This window comes from Hoplias malabaricus, chromosome 4 (genome assembly GCF_029633855.1).
Source record: "Hoplias malabaricus isolate fHopMal1 chromosome 4, fHopMal1.hap1, whole genome shotgun sequence".
NCBI lineage: Eukaryota > Metazoa > Chordata > Actinopteri > Characiformes > Erythrinidae > Hoplias > Hoplias malabaricus.
The window spans coordinates 68,637,630-68,662,228 of NC_089803.1; the positions used below are offsets into that span (position 1 = coordinate 68,637,630).

The 24,599-nt window shown below is 45.6% G+C and overlaps 1 protein-coding gene across 1 annotated transcript in view; it reads right to left on the minus strand.

Annotated features, from left to right (window-relative positions):
• Positions 1-24,599, minus strand: part of exoc4 (exocyst complex component 4) — a 253,279-nt gene that overhangs the window by 12,926 nt on the left and 215,754 nt on the right. Inside the window, exons 15-17 of the mRNA XM_066669357.1 lie at positions 12,346-12,487; positions 9,787-9,965; positions 7,850-8,009 (exon numbers count right to left, since the gene is read on the minus strand). Of these exons, the coding sequence (XP_066525454.1) occupies positions 7,850-8,009; positions 9,787-9,965; positions 12,346-12,487 (481 nt within the window). The remainder of the gene's footprint in view (positions 1-7,849; positions 8,010-9,786; positions 9,966-12,345; positions 12,488-24,599) is intronic.

Sequence of the window (24,599 nt, forward strand, 5' to 3'; positions counted from 1 at the left end):
AAGCCATTTACCAAAACAGCGAGTTGTTAATCAGATTTAATCTCAGTGGCTTTTTGGCCCCCACTCACTTCCTGATCCACCCTAGTACTTCCTATTAGGAGAGGATAATGAACAACTCACGTAACTTTCACACCCAAATACACTGACTCAAACACACACACACACACACACACACACACACACACACACATGCGCGCGCGTAAGCTTCGTCCTCCACCGGCCTGACACCTGCGTGTGTGTTCTCTGTGTGCCATTAAGTTTTAATTAGCCTGTGTCTCTGTGTGCAGTCCTGTATACAGAGAGTATTAAGCAAATTTATGACGCATGCTGGCGTGAAAAGAGCGAAGAGGGAGCGAGAGAGGGAAAAAAAAGAAGTGGAATCAGCACAATTCATTTCCTCTAATTTCCAGCGTGTACAATATTAAAACCATTAAGGGTTGCTTCTGTCAGCGCATTCTCAACAACACATTAGTTAACAGCGAAGAGGGAGGGAAGGAGGGATGACAGGAGAGGACGAGAGTGGGGGAGAGGGAGTAAGAGAGAGAGAGATGCTCTGAATGATCATCTCCATCAAGCAGAATGCGCAGGCTTGTCGCCACGGAAACAAATGCAGCACAAGTTTTCTGTGCAGCCTCCCTCTGCTTGCGCTGCCTTCTCATTAATGGGGAGATTGTAAGCTTAGGTTTTTTCCAGCACGACAGTCACTGCGTCACTCTGAAGACACATCTTCAGGGTCAGAGGAACACACACACACACACACACACACTCACACTCACTCACTCAAGCATTCATAAATGCCCTCACTCACTCACACAGACTCTCTCTCACTCATTCATAAATGCCCTCACTCACTCACTCAAGCATTCATAAATGCCCTCACTCATTCACTCACTCAAGCATTCATAAATGCCCTCACTCACTCACTCAAGCATTAATAAATGCCCTCACTCACTCACACAGTCTCTCTCTCACTCATTCATAAATGCCCTCACTCACTCACTTCTCTCTCACTCACTCAAGCATTCATAAATGCCCTCACTCATTCACTCACTCAAGCATTCATAAATGCCCTCACTCACTCACTCACTCACGCATTAATAAATGCCCTCACTCACTCAAGCATTCATAAATGCCCTCACTCACTCACAGTCTCTCTCTCACTCATTCATAAATGCCCTCCCTCACTCACTTCTCTGTCACTCACTCAAGCATTCATAAATGCCCTCACTCATTCACTCACTCAAGCATTCATAAATGCCCTCACTCACTCACTCAAGCATTCATAAATGCCCTCACTCACTCACTTCTCTCTCACTCACTCACTCAAGCATTCATAAATGCCCTCACTCACTCACTCACTCAAGCATTCATAAATGCCCTCACTCACTCACTTCTCTCTCACTCACTTACTCAAGCATTCATAAATGCCCTCACTCACTCACTCAAGCATTCATAAATGCCCTCACTCATTCACTCACTCAAGCATTCATAAATGCCCTCACTCACTCACTCACTCACTTCTCTCTCTCTCTCACTCACTCATTCATTCACTCACTCACTTCTCTCTCTCTCTCTCACTCACTCATTCGTTCACTCACTCACTTCTCTCTCTCTCTCTCACTCATTCATAAATGCCCTCACTCACTCACTCACTCCTGGACTGTCACTCACACCTGTGGAGAATTCCACACAGACAATTAATATAACTACCAACATGTGTGTGTTTGGACTGTGGGAGGACACATAGCTTAAGCACAGCACTGAGGTTTAAGCCCCGTCATGAGTTCGTTCCAAAGATGGAACTGGAAAGAATTCTTTCACTGTTTTCTTAGACATCGCTGAAGACGAGAAAAGAAAAGCACAGGAATGAAAACCTTGCCTTAACACACACGCATGCCCAGAGACACACACATCACCGTGCTGTCAGGCACAGCTGCTGTTCCGTTTTGTAGTTATCAGGTGTTCTAGGGAGCTGTGGTGTGTAAACAGACTGGGCCATCACCCTGACACAGCAGCTAAACGCTGCTTTCCGGAAGTCTCCTCAGGCACATTTACCAGACAGACTTTTTATTTTGGGGTGGGGGGGGCTGTGACCTTTGCCCTCTGCCGCCAGTCATATAAATGAAGGATTTACCTGGCTGGGCAATATCTAAACACAGCCAAAACCCTGTCAACAGGGGCAACGCACAGAGGGAGGCGTGTATGTACACACACAGTTGTGTTAGTTTTAATTATGTATGTGTGTGTGTGTGTGTGTGTGTGTGAGTATTTTATATACACAGTAATATGCCAGATTTTGGGTGTCCTGGGCACATTGCAAGTACTTTAAATAACAGAATAAAGACTAATTAATTTGGATTACTTGTTAATTGGGATTCATCATTTTACTGTAAACAATCCTAAATGCATAGTTCACATGAACTGAACATTAAAGTCACCACAGGCTCTTGGGAGGAACAGGAGCTTTCAGATTTGCTGTTGCTTTTGTTGGTTTGCTGCTCATTTATTTATCCACAGGTCGAGAAAAATAGATACTTTAAAATCCATATTGAAACAAGATGGCCACAATCACACTGCAGCATACGACACATGGGCAACTGGGCCTCCGCTGGGGAAACAAGGGGGTCTTTGGAATGAAAACAAGTTGGCACTAATATTACGAATGAACACATTATTTGAACATAGCCTTGTTCATTCATTGCAACTGCCTAATCTTGATCAGGATTGTGGCGGGTCCAGAGCCACCAGTAACCCCTGGATATCAGGCAGGAACACACCTCTGACAGGCTGCCAGTCCATCACAGGGAACATGAAGATTTATGGGCGCGGTGGTGCTGCAGGTAGGTGTTACAGTGACACAGCTCCAGGGACCTGGAGGTTGCGGGTTCGAATCCGGCTCCGGGTGACTGTCTGTGAGGAGTGTGGTGTGTTCTCCCTGTGTCTGCGTGGGTTTCTTCCGGGTGACTGTCTGTGAGGAGTGTGGCGTGTTCTCCCTGTGTCTGCGTGGGTTTCCTCCAGGGGTGACTGTCTGTGAGGAGTGTGGTGTGTTCTCCCTGTGTCTGCGTGGGTTTCTTCCGGGTGACTGTCTGTGAGGACTGTGGTGTGTTCTCCCTGTGTCTGCGTGGGTTTCCTCCGGGTGACTGTCTGTGAAGAGTGTGGTGTGTTCTCCCTGTGTCTTTGTGGGTTTCCTCCGTGTGACTGTCTGTGAGGAGTGTGGTGTGTTCTCCCTGTGTCTGCGTGGGTTTCCTCCGGGTGACTGTCTGTGAGGACTGTGGTGTGTTCTCCCTGTGTCTGCGTGGGTTTCCTCCGGGTGACTGTCTGTGAGGACTGTGGTGTGTTCTCCCTGTGTCTGCGTGGGTTTCCTCTGGGTGACTGTCTGTGAGGAGTGTGGTGTGTTCTCCCTGTGTCTGCGTGGGTTTCTTCCGGGTGACTGTCTGTGAGGAGTGTGGTGTGTTCTCTCTGTGTCTGCGTGGGTTTCCTCTGGGTGCTCCTGTTTCCTCCCACGCTCCAAAAACACACGTTGGTAGGTGGATTGGCGACTCAAAAGTGTCCGTAAGTGTGAGTGAATGTGTGAGTGTGTGTGTGTTGCCCTCCAGGGTGTGTTCCTGCCTTGCGCCCAGTGATTCCAGATAGGCTCTGGACCCACCACGACACTGAACTGGATAAGTGCTTATAAACAAAGAATGAATGAGTTACTATTACTATTTCTTATACATTTCCAGCGATTTGTTTGCCACTTGTTAAATATTAGGCATTCTGGATACACATTTTTGGATAACAATATTTTGATATGATTAATGAATTCTCATTTTTATTTTTGTGTTTCTCAACGATTAGAAAGTCTTCATCTCTCTATATGACCTTAGACACATTCAACATTTGTTGAATTGTTGTAATCAGTGGAAATCTGTGAAGTTGTAGAGCACAAACATCTTTAAAATTTCACGTCAAACACCACTTAGCAACGTTTTTTTCTTTGTTTATTTGAAAAGCAGCATCTCCAATATATAGAATGTCAATCTGCTGAGCTCTTGTGTGTATAAGCTGTGTATATAATAGAAATCTAAGAAAAGGTCTATATTTGAAGATTTCTAATTAGTCCTCACTAGCGCGCTAGCATCTTAGTTGAATTCCAGTAAGTTTCCGTCTCCGCGTTCTCACAGTTAAGTCCCTGTGCAGTCCGTGCCAATCCGAGACGGCACTTACAACAAGCGTATCACACACTTATCCTCGCTCAACCCGCCGTTTGTGATCACATTCCCTCTCCCCCAAGCGGCCCTCGTGGCTGAACATCCTCCAAAAGCCCACAGTAGAGCGTTCCCTCAAACTAACCCACCAAAGCCTGCATCCCCCAGGCAGCAGAAGCAGCACAGATCCCACCCCCTATCCCCTCTCCACTCTCTTCTCCTCACACCACGGGGGCAAGTCTACAGGAAAAAAGGAGGGAGAAAAGTGCTGTTACCGACAGAATGGTAATGTGGTGTGGTGAGAGTGAATAGCTGATAATGCGGCACAGAGCCATGAGATAGAGAAGATGCTCCTCTTCCTCATTGATTCGCAGCCTTTGCTTTACCAGCGGGGGCAGCACTGCATGTCAATACACACAAGACATTCTGTGTGTGTGTGTGTGTGTGTGTGTGTGTGTGTGTGTGCCACTCACAAATACATTCTGTCAATGCTGCAATTGCAATTACCAGCTCTAATTAAACTGACGAGTTTGACATTTGACAACTACTCTGCTTTAGTGCGGTGAATAACTGGGGTTCAGTGACAAACCTTGAAAAGTGCAAGATTGTTCCTTAAAGGGGATGATGTTCATGATTTTAATCCAACACACTGTTGATTAAATACAGAGAATAATTCCTCACCATCTGCTATAGCGCTCTGACTTGTTTGTGCACTGAAAAAGGTCTGGTGCTTGTATGCAGGCCTGGCTCTGTAAATAGGAAACAAACTAACTGTCTCGTTCTGAACTGAATCAGGCACAAGCCAGAACCATCATCTGCAGGAGCTTGGGCTGTGGAGAGACCTCTAAACTTTGAACAGCATGAAACCAGCTGAGGGCATTCAGTATTTCTGCTTCACAGGTGGGTAAAATTGACACTTTTTTCTGTTACAGATACTTTAATTAAACAGGAACTGACTTCAAAATCGAGAGAAATGCGCACCGAGTGAATAAAACCGCCAGAGAAGTTACAGTCAACTTCTACTTAAACACAGCATTCCACCTTAACAGATGTGGAGCTTATGAATGAACACAAACAGTTCGGTTTGCTGCGAGAGCAGTCGTCTACGTTGCTTTAATATTGAGTCCACAGTAAGCATTAGACTCAGCTCCCAACCTAACAATGTCTACACCAAGCCTGATATTTCCCACATTTGTCCACAGAGTTTTGCATTATTGGATCCCACCTTGCCACAGAGGAGCCCTGGGTGTCTGCACATGCACAAATGCTTTGAGTGTGATGCCTGTCTGCAAGAAACATGCATAAAAGGCAAGGACAGGGTTCATTCTATCGATTCCTTCTTTTTTTGTCTATCTTTGATCTATTCATTCTATCTCCTCTCCATCTGCAGTCTCGGAAATTAGAATCAGCAGAGCGGAGTAGAGGGAAAAGACGGGGAATCACACACACACACACACACACACACACTCCTGCCAGATTCAGGTGATGTTGATTAGACATTACAGAGACACCTACAGGACTCTGGGACTGTATGAGGCTCTGAGCAGATGGTGGCAGTGTGTGTGTGTGTGTGTGTGTGTGTGTGTGTGTGTATCTGCAATGAGCTTCTCTTTGCTCTCCTTTTCTCCACAGCTCCAGGACCAACACCAGGTCCAAGGTCATTTTAAGACAAACCATCTTAATGCCAGATTTATTACAGCGCGGCCAAGACTTCAGAGCCTCACACAATCATCTCGGTACACACTACACTGTTTGCACACAATTAAAGCACGCTGCTATCTGCTTATTGCACCTTTCCCCTCTCCAAGAGCATCATCAACCAGAGATTCTCTTATGCCTCTCTTTCTCACGTTCTCTCTCTCTCTCTCTCTCTCTCTCTCTCTCACACACACACACACACACACACACACACACACACACACACACAGCTCACCACTAGATGACACTGTTTCCATTCTTTTCTCATTCAGAGTTACTGGGCTTTTACTGGTGCTGCTCTCCTCGGTCTAAACTCCAATCGATGGTTATTATTGTGTCCTTGGCCCAGTTGCCCAGAGCAAGCATTCAGACAGAGAGTCCTCACCGGCCACTCTCTGTTTCTCTCCACCTGCTTCCATCCATGTATCCTACTGTCTCCTTCGATGAGCTGCTGTGCTTTTCCCAAGCAGGTAAACACTGACACTCACAGGATACACCTTCTGAGTCATGAAGATAAATGATGTGGCGATCATTTCGCAGAATACTTGGCAAACAATGAAAACAACAAACATGGCCCTTTTCTATCCCCTCCACCTCACGTCTCGCTGCATTGTGGGCGCGTGGTGTTGTTAAATGATGTGAGCGCTGGACTTTATATTTAATATCATAAGTGCTAATATTCCCAGACACGTTTATTTTAAAAACATGGACCTAATGAGTGTATTAAAAAAAAGGGAAAAATCACAGCCACAGACACCAGGTGTGAGTAAATAATGTACTGTAATTCAAATCAACACCTGCACCTCCCACCCACACATAAACACAAGGAGAGGGGGAGAGCGAGAAAGAGCTAGAGCGAGAGAGAGAGCAAGAGAAAGAGCTAGAGCGAGAGAGAGAGCAAGAGAAAGAGAGTGGTGGGAGAGAGAGATAGAGGGGGAAAAAAGAGAAAGAGAGAGTGAGGGGAGAGAGAGAGCAAGAGAGAGAGTGAGAGAGAGCAAGAGAAAGAGAGCGAGTGAGATCCAGAGAGAGAGAGAAAGATTGAGAGAGAGCAAGAGAAAGAGAGTGGTGGGAGAGAGAGATAGATAGAGGGGAAAAAAGAGAAAGAGAGAGTGAGGGGGAGAGAAAGAGCAAGAGAAAGAGAGAGAGCGAGATCAAGAGAGAGAGAGAGAGAGAGATCAAGAGAAAGAGAGAGAGTGAGATCGAGAGAGAGATTGAGAGAGTGAGAGTGAGCAAGAGAGAGAGCTAGAGCGAGAGAGAGAGAGAGAGCATTAGAAAGAGAGTGGTGGGAGAGAGAGATAGATAGAGGGGAAAAAAGAGAAAGAGAGAGTGAGGGGAGAGAGAGAGCAAGAGAAAGAAAGAGAGAGAGAGAGAGTGAGAGAGAGCAAGAGAAAGAGAGCGAGTGAGATCCAGAGAGAGAGAGCGAGATTGAGAGAGAGAGAGCAAGAGAAAGAGAGAGAGCGAGATCGAGAGATTGAGAAAGAGCGAGAGAGAGAGAGAGAGAGCAAGAGAAAGAGAGCGAGTGAGATCGAGAGAGAGAGAGATGTAGAGAGAGCGAGAGAGAGAGAGCAAGAGAAAGAGAGCAAGAGAAAGAGAGAGCTAGATCGAGATTGAGAGAGCAAGAGAGAGAGTGAGGGGGAGAGAGAGAGAGCAAGAGAAAGAGAGAGACAGTGAGAGGGAGAGATGTTAATCAGCCTGGCTTGCAATAAATATATTAATAAGTAAATAAATAACAACATGAAGCTCTGATTCTGCATTGATTCCGCTTTAACACAGTTAATGCCCCTGATATTAACTTAGTGTTTTAGGAAGTGTTCAATATCAAGTATATACTGTTCGTCACAAAATCACTGAGAGCCCTGTCCAGCTCCATGACGATGGTTTAAAGAGAGTACGGCTTTCATTCGTTTTGTCATTTGTACAGCTTTACTCCTATAGCTTTCCTTGGATGAAGAAAAGTGTGTTACCTTGCAAAGTCCAGGTCGGCTTCTCGGGACATGGTGATGTTGGTGAGGTTCTGCTGGAGCACAAAGATGTTCCTGCACATCTTCTTTATGCCAGACTCACTGATGCGCTTAAAGTACTGAGCCCCGTTGATCAAAATGCAGGAGATCAGGTGACCCAAACCTGCAGGGCATACACAGAAACACACACACACACACAATTGTTGGCTACTTCTGCACTGTTGGTTTGAAGGCCCCTGACTGTGTCCACGACTGCTGAAAGGACCAAAGCCTCAGACATGGACCGTAAGGTCAGCAGATGGATGGGTTGAGAGCCCAACTCGGGTACAGAGTGGTACACCCTAAAAAATAAGTTTCATTTGGAGCTTCTTTCTCATAAAATGCCATTCTTTTGGAAAGGATACGTGACCGAATATCATCCAAAAGTGCAAACCATGCTTCTCGAGACCTGCTTTATAAACGCACCAAAGCTGTCGTTTTGTTTTTAAGACAGGCTTTTTTTTTATGGTTCTTTCAAGCTGTTACACCGCTTAAATCTGTCTAATAATAACCTGTTATTTATCGTTCTACTCTGGAAAGTTGCAAGCTACAAGAAATGACTGTTATTATCCTGCTCCAGATTGAGTATTTAGGTCAGATCTGGTCATACCTAGGGCTGAATGGGTTAATAATCTTAGCTACCAAATAAAAACATGTCACTGTTGGGCCACATTTCCACTTTAGTCTGGAAACATAATAATTCTGAATGACGGCCATCAATTACCGAAAGTAACAAAAAAAAACTGGCTTCATAATAATAATAAATAAATAAATAAGACATTATTGATTTTGGCTACAGACTGTTACTGTCACAGCAGTGTGTTAGGTCTGCAGCAGGTAGTTCCCCTCCGCACCAGCAGAGAGCACTCTCTCCAGAATACTAGGGTTTCTCAGGTTCCTGTTGGCGGCCATATTGTGAGTGTGTGTGTTTATATATAAAGCACCTGGCGCAATAGGTTCTCTGTGAAGTCTTGTTCTTGGTTCTGTCCTACAATTCTAAGCCTTATCTGTATATATATTCTGTATGGGTCTTTGAACTGTTTATTTGGTGTTGACATGGATTGAATTTCGACTACGTATTTGGATTATTAAACCTGCACTTGACTGCCTTTTTCTGGAAAGTGATCACAGAGGGGCAGAGACCTCTGAATAAACTACTTAGTATGTGACAGTAAGATGAGGTCATGTTCCACAGGGTACAAACGTAAACACTGCATTCCCTGTTAAAGTCAAACATATTCTCATCTACGTAAAGTGGGTACTGCAGCTAAAGTTTGGGAACTAATGGCCGAGTATACAGAGTGAGTCAAAGGTCACAGGGACACCCTTTTATCTGAATACTCCAGCAATTAATGGGGGAGGGGGCTATCTTTTAGGCTACGCCTGGAACATGGCCACCATCTTGAGTCAAGGGCATGTTTTTCCCAATGGGAAGTGGCCATGTAGCATATCATAGAAATAAAATGGTGTCCTGCGACCTTTGACCCACCCTGTATTTCACTGTAAATTAACAGGAACAATACTAACACACACACTGTGCATGCAGTAGACTCTCTTGAGGTTCAGTGTTCAGAACCTGGAGCTTTATTGTCGATGTCTGTTGATATAACTGCTGATATAAATCCCGCCCCTGTACTTATATTAAATCCATTTGTATTTACTGTAGACCTACTGTATTCATTGCCCTGTTTATTGTTTTGTTTAGTTATTGTCTATACAGTGTATACTGTATTGTTTAATCTCCTTACACAATGGTCCTGGAGCGACTTTATTTTCATTTCCTTTTGTACACGTCTATACATCTGAATAAAGCCTCATTAACAGAACTTGTTTACCAACAAAAGGACCTGCTAGACTACATAACAGAGGTTAAACACCAAGTAAAACACTCTCACACTCACCCTCGAAGATGTACTGGAACTTGTGCTGCTGCAGCGCTGCCCCCATCACCTCCTCAATGGCACTGATGTCCTTATTGAGTTTGACCACCAGGGGGTCATAGTCCATGCTGGCGGCGTTGGCCACGATGGCGTAGTTGCCCTGCTTGGCCAAGGGGATGAGATGGTGGAAGCAGTGAACTCTGAGAAGACAATGTGAGCAGATCAGGAGAGGGGGACGACGACACTGGCAGCACGATTACTGAAAGCTTCAGGACGCTGTGACATTCATCCACAAGATTATAAACGAGGTCTGGATGATTAGTTTAGGACGAGAACCCCTGCGCCAACTTTCAGAGTTGAATGGAGCGTCGTGACTCCAGATTTACAGCTTTATACCTGTCCAGTCCTCACTTGGCATTGAGCATGGACATGCTACGCTCATGTGCAGCTACTCCACAGCCTCCCTTCTTTTCTATAAAGATAATACAAGCTGAGAGCATCTTAAAGTAGCTGAATGCTACTTCAAGGGCTGCCTACAAACGCTGGACATGGCGTTCTTGTAAAAATAAATAAAATAAAACTAATATAAAGAGTGCCTGAAGAAAGTCCATAAAAGACAGATATGACGAGAAAAAGAGTGAGAAGAGAGAGCACTCTATAATGGTTGCCTCCAGTTACACGTTCATCAGTTTCCCATAAAACAGCCCAAGCCTCCGCTACCATTAAAAACCTATGAGTGCCGCCACTCTGCCACCAAACCATGAAGTCTCCATCCTCTCCTCCCCTGCCTTAATTTACTCACAAGCACTGTCAGGGGAAATTTGCTTGATGGGAAAAGTCAATAATGCGTGGCACGAGAGCAGGGAGTTACTGTTTCCAAATCATAAAATACAAGCGCATAAGCTAAACAATATCTGTGAGCAATCAAGAACATAGAAGAAGAAGCTATTATGGTTTGCTGAAAGCAGGGCTTTAGCTTAAAAAAAATCATAATAACAATACTGCTAATAACAAATGAACATTAGCAGTGACCATTAGTATTATCTGTAAAGGCTTGAGCTAACTGGTTCCCACACTCCACATAATTAGCAACATTAGGTTTTATATGTTTTGTGGATGAAGTTCGAGCTCTTTAGAAGAACAAAGACAGAGAAGCGCTGCTAGCTCCAGAGCTGAGATAAAGGCTTTGACACACAGCTTCATTTGCAGAAAATGGACATAATGGAGATGCGTGTGAGCGCACTAACCTTTCTCTTTATGTAATATGAGGAGCAGATAATGGACCTTGGGTTTCCTTAAAGAGCAGAGCAGTGGACAGACCTCAGGTTGTGTCAGGGTCATGCAGTATGACTGGTACAGTGCATGGCTTGATGGGGGAGTGCAGAAAATCGTGCCAAACAAATGACGTATAAAACAGGCCAATATCATGGGTTTACTGTTTTGTGCTACTGTTGTGATTGAAAATAATGGGGCTAATCAGGGATGGCTGGGCAATAGAGGGCACTAGGGCACTGCCTTCACTGGTGTCCAGCCCAGGTAAATAACGGGCACAGCCAATCAAAAACCAGTTCTGAGAGAAAACACACATACTTGGTTTTGCTATACTTGTGAGGACTCGTTTAGTTTTATTTGTTGATATAAACGACATTGCCAAACGTATTTGCTTGTCTGCCTTCACGAGCATTTGAACTTGAGTGGCATCCCATTCTTAATCCATAGGGTTTAATATGAAGTCGGGCCTTCAGCTCTTCTGGGAAGGCTTTCCACAAGGTTTAGGAGTGTGTTTATGGGGACCATTTTTTGACCATTCTTCCAGAAGCTCATTTGTGAGGTCAGACACTGATGTTGGACGAGAGCCTGGCTCGCAGTCTCCGCTCGAATTCATCCCAAAGGTGTTCTATCGGGCTGAGGTCAGGACTCTGTGCAGGTCGGTCAAGTTCCTCCACACCAAACTCGCTCATCCATGTCTTTATGAACCTTGCTTTGTGCACTGGTGCACAGTCATGTTGGAACAGGTAGGGGGTCATTCTCAAAGTGTTCCCACAAAGTTGGGCGCATGGAATTATCCAAAATCTCTGGGTATGACGAAATATTGAGCTCCTTATGGTTCTTTAGACACCATAACCGCCTCCACCAAACTTTACACTCGGTAAAAAGCAGTCAGGCAAGTACCGTTTCTCCTGGCAACTGCCAAACACAGCCTCGTCCGTTGGATCGCCAGACGGAGAAGTGTGATTCGTCACTCCAGAGAACGCGTCCCCACTGCTCTAGAGTCCAGCGGCTGCATGCTTTACACCACTGCATTCGATGCTTTTGCACAAACAGCCCCCACTTATTTTTCTCCAGCCGTCACTGGGTGTAATGACCCTTTAAACACTAAAGGTTGTGGCTGGTGATATTCTGCGCTTTTGCACACAATCACATATTTCTGTTGCAATTTCTACACGAACATAAGCTGTTTAACTAGATCATGGAGTCTCGTTAAATGTCAGTCTGTGATATTTCTGGCTTGCTCCCAGTCTGAAGCACTCTGTTTGGACCTGAGGTACTGGCTGAATAAGAAGCACTAGTTGGACCTACCTGACCTCCAGGTGCAGCACGAGCAGGCAGCGGTCAGCAATGTCCTGGAAGGATCTGGTGAGGTCAGAGAGGGTCTGCAGGATGTGTTCTCGACTGCGTGCGCTCTCACTGCTCACCTGGGTGTCTGAGCCCGGAGAAGCACCTGCGCACACACAAAACGGCGGTGTAAAAGCACTCTCACATCACGATTCAATGCAGTTCATGGAACTGGGTTCTGGATTCAGAAGTGTGGTCTCTCAGGTGATGGACTTCACTCTGATAGCTTTGGGATTAAGAGTGGTTTTGTGATCCAGAACATTACCTGCCTTTACTAACGCTCTGAATGCAAAATCTGGACCCACCGGGGCCTGCCAAAGTCCTTATGTGATATGAGCTGTATTTCTAAGTGTAAGCAGTTGTATTATCACTCAGGAAATCATAAAGCAGAGGCATGGGCACCTGTGCCTCGGGATTAACATATCAAGTGTTATTTAATTAATCGTCTAATAGAACTATTATGCATTCCTCTGCTGCCCCTGTCATTTATAACCAGAGCTACTTATACTACACACATCACTATGCGACAGCCTCTCACTCTAATACAGGTCTTGGGTTTCTCCACATACATATACTAAATAAACTGAGCAGGCTTTTAAAAAGCTTGAATGGCCTTGGCCTGAAAAGAATAGATGACTGGCTGTGAGCCTGGCTCTGCTCCCTGCACCCTCCACCACAATCCAGGAGTGTGTGTGTGTGAATCAATGGCCATAAATTACACTACAGCTGAGCAAAAGTGGAGAGACTTTGGCACCGCTGCTCATATAAGAGCCCTTTCAGTCAATGAGACACAGGGACGTGTGCAGCTGCAGAGTGACTACTAACAGATAAGAGTGTGTGCGTGTGTGTATAGGGGTAAATCAATGAGACAGAAGGGATGGTGATGGGCATTGACTACCTGAAACTCTCTGCAGCCTCGTCCTGACCTTCTGAAGGTCCTTCTCTCTCACACACACACACACAGAAACCTCATCACATTTACAGCAAGGTTAACGGACACAAAGGAGCTGCAAAGCAGTATGCAGAGGAGATCTGTCCACTCACACACACACTTGAAGCACTTTATAGACAGCAGAGCCATCACAGTGGCTCTCTCAGGAAGACACAGGAACATATACAAACACATGCAGCTGACAGTCAGGGAGATATCAGGTATCGAGATCTCTGTCTCCGCATGTGCGAGTTAATTAAAGGCTGCTCTGAGCAAACTCAACCGAGAGGACCACGTCTTAGATAAGGCTGGGTTTGACATGGCTTGATTAGAAAGTGCAAATATCAGAGAGAATATGGTTTAATAAAGTTTGTGGCTCATTTGGGATGCACGAGATACGAGGGGCTTTATCACGACGAAAGAAAAGAGAGAATTTCACAGACTCCTCAAAATCTCTGCATAATTCAGCTTTTGAGACGTAAACAAAACTGTTCAGAGAGTGTTCGGATGTGAGCTGGAGATTTCTCTGCAGTGGTGGAGAAAAGCACAAGCAGTCACTGCACAACTGTGAAATAATACAGCAGCGCAAACACAGGCATTTTTTAACGTGTGCTTTATAAAGCATCATTAAACCAGGCTCTCTTCTTTCTTTAGATCCAGGTTTTCTCAGTTTCAGTTATACTACACTGCAATGGCGTAGACGCTGGTGGGGACCTGTCAATCTATAACCCCCTCCACCCTCCCCCTGTTTATTTTTTCTTCTTTGCTCCGTGATAAAATGACAATGTAAGAAAACTGACAATTGGTAGTTTGTTGTGCAGTTAATTTCCAAACCACGTTATTCACAGCAACAGACGAGTTAATTCATTCATTCATTATCTGTAACCCTTATCCAGTTCAGGGTCACGGTAGGTCCAGAGCCTACCTGGAATCATTGGGCACAAGGGAGGAACACACCCCGGAGGGGGTGCCAGTCCTTCACAGGGCAACTCACACACACTCACACCTATGGACACTTTTGAGTCACCAATCCACCTACCAACGTGTGTTTTTAGACTGTGGGAGGAAACCGGAGCACCCGGAGGAAACCCACACAGACACAGGGAGAACACACCACACTCCTCACAGACAGTCACCCGGAGGGAACCCACGCAGACACAGGGAGAACACACCACACTCCTCACAGATAGTCACCCGGAGGGAACCCACGCAGACACAGGGAGAACACACCACACTCCTCACAGACAGTCACCCGGAGGAAACCCACACAGACACAGAGAGAACACACCACACTCCTCACAGACAGTCACCCGGAGGGAACCCACGCAGACACAGGGAGAACACACCACACTCCTCACAGACAGTCACCTGGAGGAAACCCATGCAGACACAGGGAGAACACACCACACTCCTCACAGACAGTCACCCGGAGGAAACCCACGCAGACACAGGGAGAACACACCACACTCCTCACAGACAGTCACCCGGAGGGAACCCACGCAGACACAGGGAGAACACACCACACTCCTCACAGACAGTCACCCGGAGGGAACCCACGCAGACATAGAGATAACAAACCACACTCCTCACAGACAGTCACCCGGAGGGAACCCACGCAGACACAGGGAGAACACACCACACTCCTCACAGACAGTCACCCGGAGGGAACCCACACAGACACAGAGAGAACACACCACACTCCTCACAGACAGTCACCCGGAGGGAACCCACACAGACACAGAGATAACACACCACACTCCTCACAGACAATCACCCAGAGGAAACCCACGCAGACACAGGGAGAACACACTACACTCCTCACAGACAGTCACCCGGAGGGAACCCACACAGACACAGGGAGAACACACCACACTCCTCACAGACAGTCACCCGGAGGGAACCCACACAGATACAGAGAGAACACACCACACTCCTCACAGACAGTCACCCGGAGGGAACCCACACAGACACAGAGAGAACACACCACACTCCTCACAGACAGGACATATGTTTCTTTGAAAAATAGCTTTTTATGTCCACCTTCTTCTTTTTTGCTGCCATCCTCACTCGCTTTTGACCCCCATGTGCCACCCACAAAGCACCTGAGTCTTGCACAATAATACTCACTTATGACTGGAAGGTTTTCCTTCCCGTTTTGGCTCTGCTCACAACCAAACTACAGAGACTCAAACCTTACAGGTGCTAACAAGCGTCTTGTGACGTCTCCGACGTAGAGAGCACTTCATATTGGAACCGGCGGGGCAGAACAAACGGAACATTTTCTTACTGTGAATAATCCAGAGGTGCAATGCTTCTAGCAAATCAAAATGAAGTTTATATTATAGGTGGGTTACTAAATGCTCACCATTTGCTGGTTTATTAATCTTAACCCTTTAAGCAGTCTGGACCGCAGCCACAAACACAGAGGCCTGAGCAGAACTAATTGGAAGCAAAAGCAGTCGCTAATTAACCCCCAATCATGGGTTTAGTTATGAGCTTGGAAGTGTGAACATGTGCATCAGGCTGCAGTAGACCCTGTGTGTGTGTGTGTGTGTGTGTGTGTGTGTGTTTGGCTAGTAAACAGCAAAGACTTTTTGGCATGAACAGAATGTGTTTGATCATGTACTGGATCTACTGTGGGGCCTGAGGGATAATTATGGATACAGCATCAAACTGATGCCCAGTATCAGCATCTCACTGATGCTGGAAAGGCTGAACTAGACACCAGAAAGAATTCAAATCAAATTTAGGGAGAAATATCACAGAAACGCTTGCAGCCAACCTAACGTAAAGTGAGCTGGGCTTGTGATACCATTAACATATGCGTAATTAAATCAGTACAATGGGAACAATCTCTGTTTCCAGAGTCTGGTTTGAACGGTGACAGATATCTGAAGTGTTTAAAGCCTCCAGAACTTTCACTAACTTACGTAAAGTTACAAGAAATAATTACAGATGTGATCCCTGAGGCCTGAATGACAATATTTTACCGTGAAGTACATTTTAAAGGTAGAGGGTGGTACATTAGGAGCATCCAAGGAATTCTAAGGGAAGATGTAGCCAAAAACCAGAAGGTGTTTAAGAGTTGTTATATTACAGAAAAGCAAGGACTGCTTTAAAGATACGGTACGGGTAATTCACAATGCTTTATATGAGCAGGCACGCATCGGTTTTGTTGTGTTGCAGAGTAAGTAAAAGCGATGCCGTTCCCTCTATAGTTAACATCGGCACGTGTCTGTGAACAGAAGCCGGGGTATGTGTTAATATTATTGATTTGTCTGCGATGATCGTTTGTCTGCCTGTGTCACCGGAGGAAACCCACGCAGACACAGGGAGAACACACCACACTCCACACAGACAGTCACCCGGAGGAAACCCACGCAGACACAGGGAGAACACACCACACTCCACACAGACAGTCACCCGGAGGAAACCCACACAGACACAGGGAGAACACACCACACTCCTCACAGACAGTCACCCGGAGGAAACCCACACAGACACAGAGAGAACACATCACACTCCTCACAGACAGTCACCCAGAGGAAACCCACACAGACACAGGGAGAACACACCACACTCCTCACAGACAGTCACCCGGAGGGAACCCACACAGACACAGGGAGAACACACCACACTCCTCACAGACAGTCACCCGATAGTTAACATCGGCACGTGTCTGTGATCAGAAGCCGTGGTATGTGTTAATGTTATTGATTTGCCTGCGATGATGTGCGGTGCAGGGGGGATGTGCGGAAGGGCAGCCCCCCCCCTACGTGGAGATCAGGGCAGAGTGGAACCTGCTATTCATTTTCCCCTGCCCCATTGCCTCAAAGCCTGTCCCTCTTTGATGATGCGATCAAGCATGCGCTGCATGGGGCGGCCAATTTAGAGCAGCGAACACAACGCATCCCTACGTTCTTACCCTCTCTCCCTTTCCTCTTCAAATTAAAGGCTTTTAAATTTCCTTTATGGCACTGTGTGTGTGTGTATGTGTGTGTGTGTGTGTGTGTGTGTGGTGAGCTTATCCAATTATTTTCAAACCCTCTCTTCTGCCAAAGCGTCTGTTTGGTGCCATCTGTGGGAAGGAGACCCTCATCAAGCGAGCGGGTGTGTGAAAGAATGACGGATGAACAGGACGTTTCACTGACAGAAAAAACCTCAGGGAAAAAACATTATGGCATAACTTTCTCATAATCGTCTTGTTGTTTGGCCTCGCAGCTGCAGCGCTGGTTGCTGAGGATGTGATCGCCATAGTGACGACTGAAAGTTCACCCGTCTCTTCTGCGAAACCTCTGTCTGTGCTACGTTTTTCTGCCGGGCTGAGGGCCAGGACATCACCGCAGCCAGTTTTCATTCCCAAAGTTTTTTAATCAATGAAGGAGTTGCACTTATTTCCTCTGCAGTGCTGCCTCTCTATTGCATGCCAGCGCCGCTCCTGAAGTGCCAGGAAACCTTGGGATAAGGAGGTGTCGAGATGCCTTTAAATAGGTCGTTACGAAGCTTGCAGACTGAAAATCACCCTGCAGACGGGCTCAAAGAGGAAGGAGAGGAGTGGGAGTACATAAAGAGAAATACACAAGGACAGACAAAAGAGAAGCAGAAACGTAGCAAGAAGAAAAGATCGTGAAAAGCAAGAGAAAAATGAAGATAGATAAAGAAAGAAAGAAAGAAAGAAAGAGAAAGAGAGAATAAGGATGAGAAAGAGACAGGAAGCAACAAAAGAGAGCGAGAGAGAGAGAGAAAGACAGTCTCATCCCAACGGTCTAGGGGTTAAAGTACACTCCTCTCTAAGACACTGAACAAAACACTTCATCAGCCGCGGCCACCTCCTACAGATCCCACAAACTAGTCTCCAAGACAAAAGAATTCTGACCTCTGCAGCAAGAACTACTGCTGTGTCCCTGAGGAAGGAGGGGGGGGGGGTGCAGAGAAAGAGAGAGAGAGAGAGAGAGAGAGAGAGAGAGTGTTAAAGCTTATGAATGATGCATGAGATTGGCTGCGAGCGTTGATTATTCATCTGCAGTAACAGCAGTGACATCTGCATAGGGAGAGCTGAGCTCCGTCGACTCTGTGACCTTTGACCTCACCGCATCTCTACAGCTACGGCTCCAACTCAGCAACTCAGCCCCCAGGACAACAGCGAAGAAGAAGGGAGTGAAAATGAGAAATCAGAGCGAGGGGGGTGGCTTACGGTTAGAAAGAGGAATAAAAAATACATACAGGAAAGTGTGTGTGTCTGTCTGTCTCTGTGTGTACATGTGTCTCCACAAATATTATGCTAATGTCTGGAAAGCAGACTTCAGCTCACAGCAGTCCAGGTAAAAATACAACTAAGAAAATAAAATTATAAAAAAAATAAATAACCAACAACAAGCACATTTCTTGACCTCAAATTCCTGCGGCACCAAAAGCTACAGAGCTCGGAGCTTCAGACTGCAGCATTCGCTTACCGCCGGAAAAAGAACGATTCTCCAGAGAGCTATGCAGAATACAAGTTGGTCTTAATTAAGGAGTAAAAGCGAGGAGCTGCTTCAGCAGAGAAAGATTCACAGCCCGCAGAGAAGAAGCCTGGCTACGTCAAAGCAAACCCTCGTACGGAAAAAGTTCCCAATGAATAAAGGCTAGTGAGGAGCAGATGGCACGAACTCATCTCCATGAAGCTACCTGCCCACCAGCTGTCATTCATCATCAAATTCATCATTAGTTTTGTAGCCTGAAGAATGTCTCCAAGACGACCTGGACTGCGATACCCACAGACCGGCCTTCTGCACGAACAAATCTGAGCACTGGGGTTATCTAAGACCAAGGCTAGCATTAGCAAGGTTTCACCCGGTCACGCACAGTGCCACCATTTGGACTTGAACATTCTCCTAACACAACACTACAAGCTGGGGCCAAACTTCACACCCAGAGAGTGAGGCCTCTCTGTGTGCTCCCCTGCCCTAAGACGGTCAGACACCAATCCGATGATCTCCCAGTGACAGGGATCATGCTTAGAGTGCTGCCCACTAGGGACCCCCCTAATCCCACAGTTAAATTCTGAGGACGTGTCGGATGCACTTTAAAGGAGCTGTGCTGTTAAACCACTTTCCAATCAGTTGTTCAGCAAATACATATTTGGAGTCCCAGTTCTGCAAACCAATATAACAATTGTACAATCACTTAGAACTTCACTGTAAATATGTCCCAAAGCTGGACACTCCTGCCTTCGCACACATTGTAGGTTTATATTTCTGTACAACTTCATATATTAGGTGAACAAAAAAAAGGAACACAGGGAGAACACACCACACTCCTCACAGACAGTCACCCGGAGGAAACCCAGGCGGACACAGCACACTCCTCACAGAAAGTCACCCGGAGGAAACCCACGCAGACACAGGGAGAACACAGCACACTCCTCATAGAAAGTCACCCAGAGGAAACCCACGCAGACACAGGGAGAACATACCACACTCCTCACAGACAGTCACCCGGAGGAAACCAACGCAGATACAGAGAGAACACACCACACTCCTCACAGATAGTCACCCGGAGGAAACCCACACAGACACAGGGAGAACGCACCACACTCCTCACAGACAGTCACCCGGAGGAAACCAACGCAGACACTGAGAGAACACACCACACTCCTCACAGATAGTCACCCGGAGGAAACCCACACAGACACAGGGAGAACACACCACACTCCTCACAGACATTCACCCGGAGCGGGAGTGTTGTGTAATGTATAATTCTAATCAAAAATGTAAATACTGTCCCGTCCTTTAGTCATTTTCATTTTTAAAAGCCATTAGTGCTGTGAGTATTTACACTTTGAAGCATTCCAAAGACAGTCTCTAAAACACAAACTCAGACAGCCTGGGTTTGTGACATCAGACATCTAAAGAACCAATCCCATCAACATGCAGGGCGGGGCTTTGGAGCTGCAGGTGAGCCACAAAGGGGTGGGTGGAGATAAGGGTGTGACTAATTGCTTAATTATAGTATTGTGCGCACTGAAAGAACGTAAAGGTGTACAGCTGTTTCTAAGATACATCTAAGACTTATGACGTTGATCCGTTCCTACGTCGCATCGTAAACCGATTTTTGGTGCAAGTCGGAACATACGTACATACTGTACATATATTACATACTGTAAGCACTGATCCTATTCTAACACCTATCCTCCTCGGTCCCGAGCCGCGTAACCGTGTATTCTTCCGCCGCGCACACCAAACACGAAGTTCACGTTACGACGTTTATGACGCAAAACCGCTTAAGTCGAAACAAGGCTTTATACAGTAAATGGGAGATGTGTCGTAACCACGAAACATTGTAACTCGGTACTGCATAACCCGAGGAACTCCTGTACTTCTTAAGACTTTAGATAACATTTATTCGTGGAAACAACTGCATCTGGAACTCTGAAGAGAGTTTTCCGGTCATCGATAATTAAATTGAACAATTGTCAGTTCATTTTTTATAGTTTATAATGTTTAACTGTATTCTAAACAACTTCAGCCAATGAGAAGTGGACATGGTTTTTGATCAGTAAGGCCGACACAAACACAGCTGTCCTGAGGTGGAGATGGGGCACCAAGTGCAAGTAAATATTGTCGCTGGGGATTACGTGTCTGGCACATGGTCTCGACGGCTGATGTGTCCCACTGACAATCAATCACAATCCCATATCAGACATCAAGGACACGGCTAAAGGACATCAGTCTTCCTTCTTCTATCTGTTCTTCCTCAACGCAAGACAAAGACCAGCATCTAATTAACATAATCAGGTTGATCACCAGAGGCTTGGGTACAGAACAGACTATGGACCTCCAGGAGCATTGGCTCGGTTCAGATGCACGGCTGGATGACTTCTACTGCAAACACTTACAAAGCCAAGACAGTAAAACAGAAAGCAACAATTGTCAACAGTCTCCAATAGGTATTCAACTAAAAACAGTTCATTTTTAAAAATATTTTAGCTTCTAAACTGCATTGCTTTTTGTTCAAATAAACCAATTCCAAATGTAATGTCGGTAACAGTCAAAACATTTGTCTCAGCCATGAACTTCAATCATTCCGACGGCACGGTGCTGAACATGCCTAGCGTTTTAAAACAGGTTGTTGAAACAACGTCCTTCTTGTCTTTTTGACCATTTTTAATTGAATCCAGGTCAAAAAAAAGAGTTGCAAATCTTTAGTCTGATATTTCACTGTCTGAAATGTTTTGGACCCGTGTCTGTAGACTGCTGGCAGGAAGCTGCAGATTCATTATCTTCTGAGGACACACATGGCACTGTGTAAAAGTTATAGGTGCCTGGGAATTAAATTATATTTAATAAGATGTTTTGTTTTTCAGAGCTACAGTTATTAATTTGTTTAAGGAAAAATAAAAGAAAATTAGAAAGATTATATAAATATTATCATCAATCAGCCTCAGTTTCCAATTCATAAGGCACTAATTATATTGGTTCACTCGTAGTTCTACAGTCACTGTAGTCTGCAGTCCATATGTTGCTCTGCATATTTTGTTGGCCCCTTTTCACCCCATTCTTTAAAGGCTAAGCAGCAGCTCTATGAAAGTGTAAAACAAATAAATACAGTGGAGTTTGAGTTCCTAACTTGTGTTTATTGATAGTCAGAAAACATGTTATTTCTTACTAATTGAAGGAATAAGGTTTAAAAGACCGTTGGTCCCCCCCCCCCCAACGGTGTTGGGAAACTCTAATAGGCGTCTTGCCTGTGACGTAGATGGTGGACAACAACTCTAGAAGCTGCACTTAATTTAATGCAAAATGAGGAAAAGGTGTGTTGTTTTTGGCTGCAATCATTCAATGTACAGTGGGACATCTGTGAACAAATGGCCCAAAGATCCCAAAATATCCAGAAAATGGACTAAATTTATCCACTTTAAACGGGCACTTTGGAAAGGACCATCCGCTCACTCCGTTATCTGTAGCTCATTTCACTGGCGCTTTTCCAACAATATGGGCATGTAAGGACACCAACGAAAGGTGTTCAAGAGCCTCTGTAACATGGAGGTAAACAGGGTAAGGACACTCACTTCGCCTGTTTTAGTTGGTGTTAGTTAACGTTAGCTTGACTCGCTAAACTCGGTGGCTCAGATTATACTCGGCTACGTAGCTGCATTACGGAGGTTTATAGTGTCGGATGAATTCGAGTTCGACTTCGATCACATTTACAAGAATAACGGTACCTCTACATTTGAGTTTAGCTTATTGCTAGGCTATTGTCATGAATAATGTTGGTTATTTAGCTAGATACTGTCATAACAGTCAGTCATAACGGTGTTTTACCGCGGCGTTGTTCAGCTGTTGTCCACCAGTGACGTCACGGTCGCGTTCAAGAATTTCCGTAGCGAGCTCTGGTTTTTCCGTCAATTTAATAAAATTGTCAGTTTTAAAGCAAATTAAGCTGCTATTTTCATTTTAATTCATACTTATATCTGTCAGTCACTACAATAATGTGAAATATTCATGGAGGTCCATTAAGTGCTGCTTAGCCTTTAATTATTGACCACCACACAGCAGGTTAGATTTGGGTGGTGCATCATCTACAAGGTGGACCAAGGAGTTCGGTGTCTAACAGACTGGACCGTGTTTAAAAACTCCAGCATCACTGCTGTGTCTGATCCACTTGTACTGGCACCATACACACTAACACACCACCACGTCAGTGTCACTGCACCTCCAAGGGGGAGTCCTGACCATTGAAAACCTGGGTCAAAGGGCACTTACAAGATTCTGTAACTGTAGAAGTCCTCCTGTATGGCATTAACAATTTTCAAACATTTTTTCTGTGGTAGCTGAGGATTGGTTTTAGTCGTCATCCAGTGCCTGGGCAGAGTGCATCAGGCCTTCATTATGAATGACGATTACGTTCAAACAGGAGCGCTGCTAATGGACTTTAACAACCCCCTCTGGGACCATCCCTGTGTTTTAAAGCATGTGTTTGTTTGCATTTATCCTAATGTTAGGATGTGAATCTACTGCCAAGATAAATGTAATGGTTTTAAACTGTTTGCCTAAGTGTTTAATGAGTTTTGCGCAGTGCTGTATGGAGACACTCCTGTACGCCTCCACACCACACACGCAAGTGGCGACAGGTGGCTAAACACTGTCACTACCTAAATTAGAGTGTCCAGCCCTTCTCCCAGAAGAAAAACTCTGATTCTCTCTCTCTCTCTCTCTCTCTCTCTCTCTGTCTCTCAAGGTCAACTCTGTGAGAGGAAAAGAACTCGTCCGCTGCACTCCAAAGCTCACTCTGTAGCATGGAGGAGCTCCTTAATCTCGCCCACATTACACTGGCAAACGTGTATGAGTCTGCAAGACAAGGCGGGGAGAAAATGACTTGTTCATACCTGACTGGCTCTGTAATATAAAATCCAATTTGGGTAGGGAGTGTGTGTGTGTGTGTGTGTGTGTGTGTGGTGGTGGTTGGCTTGGTGAAGGGGTGGGGGGGCGGTGCTTTAGGAGGGAGAGATAAGGGTCTCCGTCGGTGACGGTCCCATCAGCTCAGCAAACACTAAATAATGAACAATACTGAGGCTGTCCCGCCATGATAAAACACTCCATTACTGCCACTGTGCAGAATTAATGATAATTATGCCACGTCCTCCACGGCGCTCTTATTGAATTTTTATCTGCTCCTGGAGCAAGTCTCTCTGAAGCAGTCTTTGCTCCCCCAAAAAGGAGAGAGAGAGAGAGAGAGAGAGAGAGAGAGAGAGAGAAATAACAATAGTTTAAAAAAGCTAATTTACCATTTTCTGTTTTAAAAAAAAAGGGTGGTGGAGGGGGGGGGGGGGTGTACAGAGAGGGGCAGCAGGAAGCTGCAGTTATGTGGGCTAAAGCCCAAAGAGTGAGAGAAAGACAGAGAGCATGAGAGAGAGAGAGAGAGAGAGAGAGAGGGGGGGGGGGAGATAGATAGAGGGAAAAAAAAGAGAAAGCGTGATGGGGAGAGAGAGAGTGAGCAAGAGGAAGAGAGAAAGAGAGAGAGAGAGAGAGAGGGGGAGAGGGGGAGATAGATAGAGGGGAAAAAGAGAAAGAGTGAGGGGAGAGAGAGAGAGAGAGAGAGAGAGAGAGAGAGAGAGAGAGAGAGAGAGAGAGAAAGAGAGAGAGAGAGAGAGAGGGGGGGGAGGGGGAGATAGATAGAGGGGAAAAAGAGAAAGAGTGAGGGGAGAGAGAGCGAGAGAGAGAGAGAGAGAGAGAGAAAGAAAAACACTCTAGGGCAGTGGAGCTTTAAGCGATCTGAATACTGCTTGGATGTGTCCATAAACAAAAAA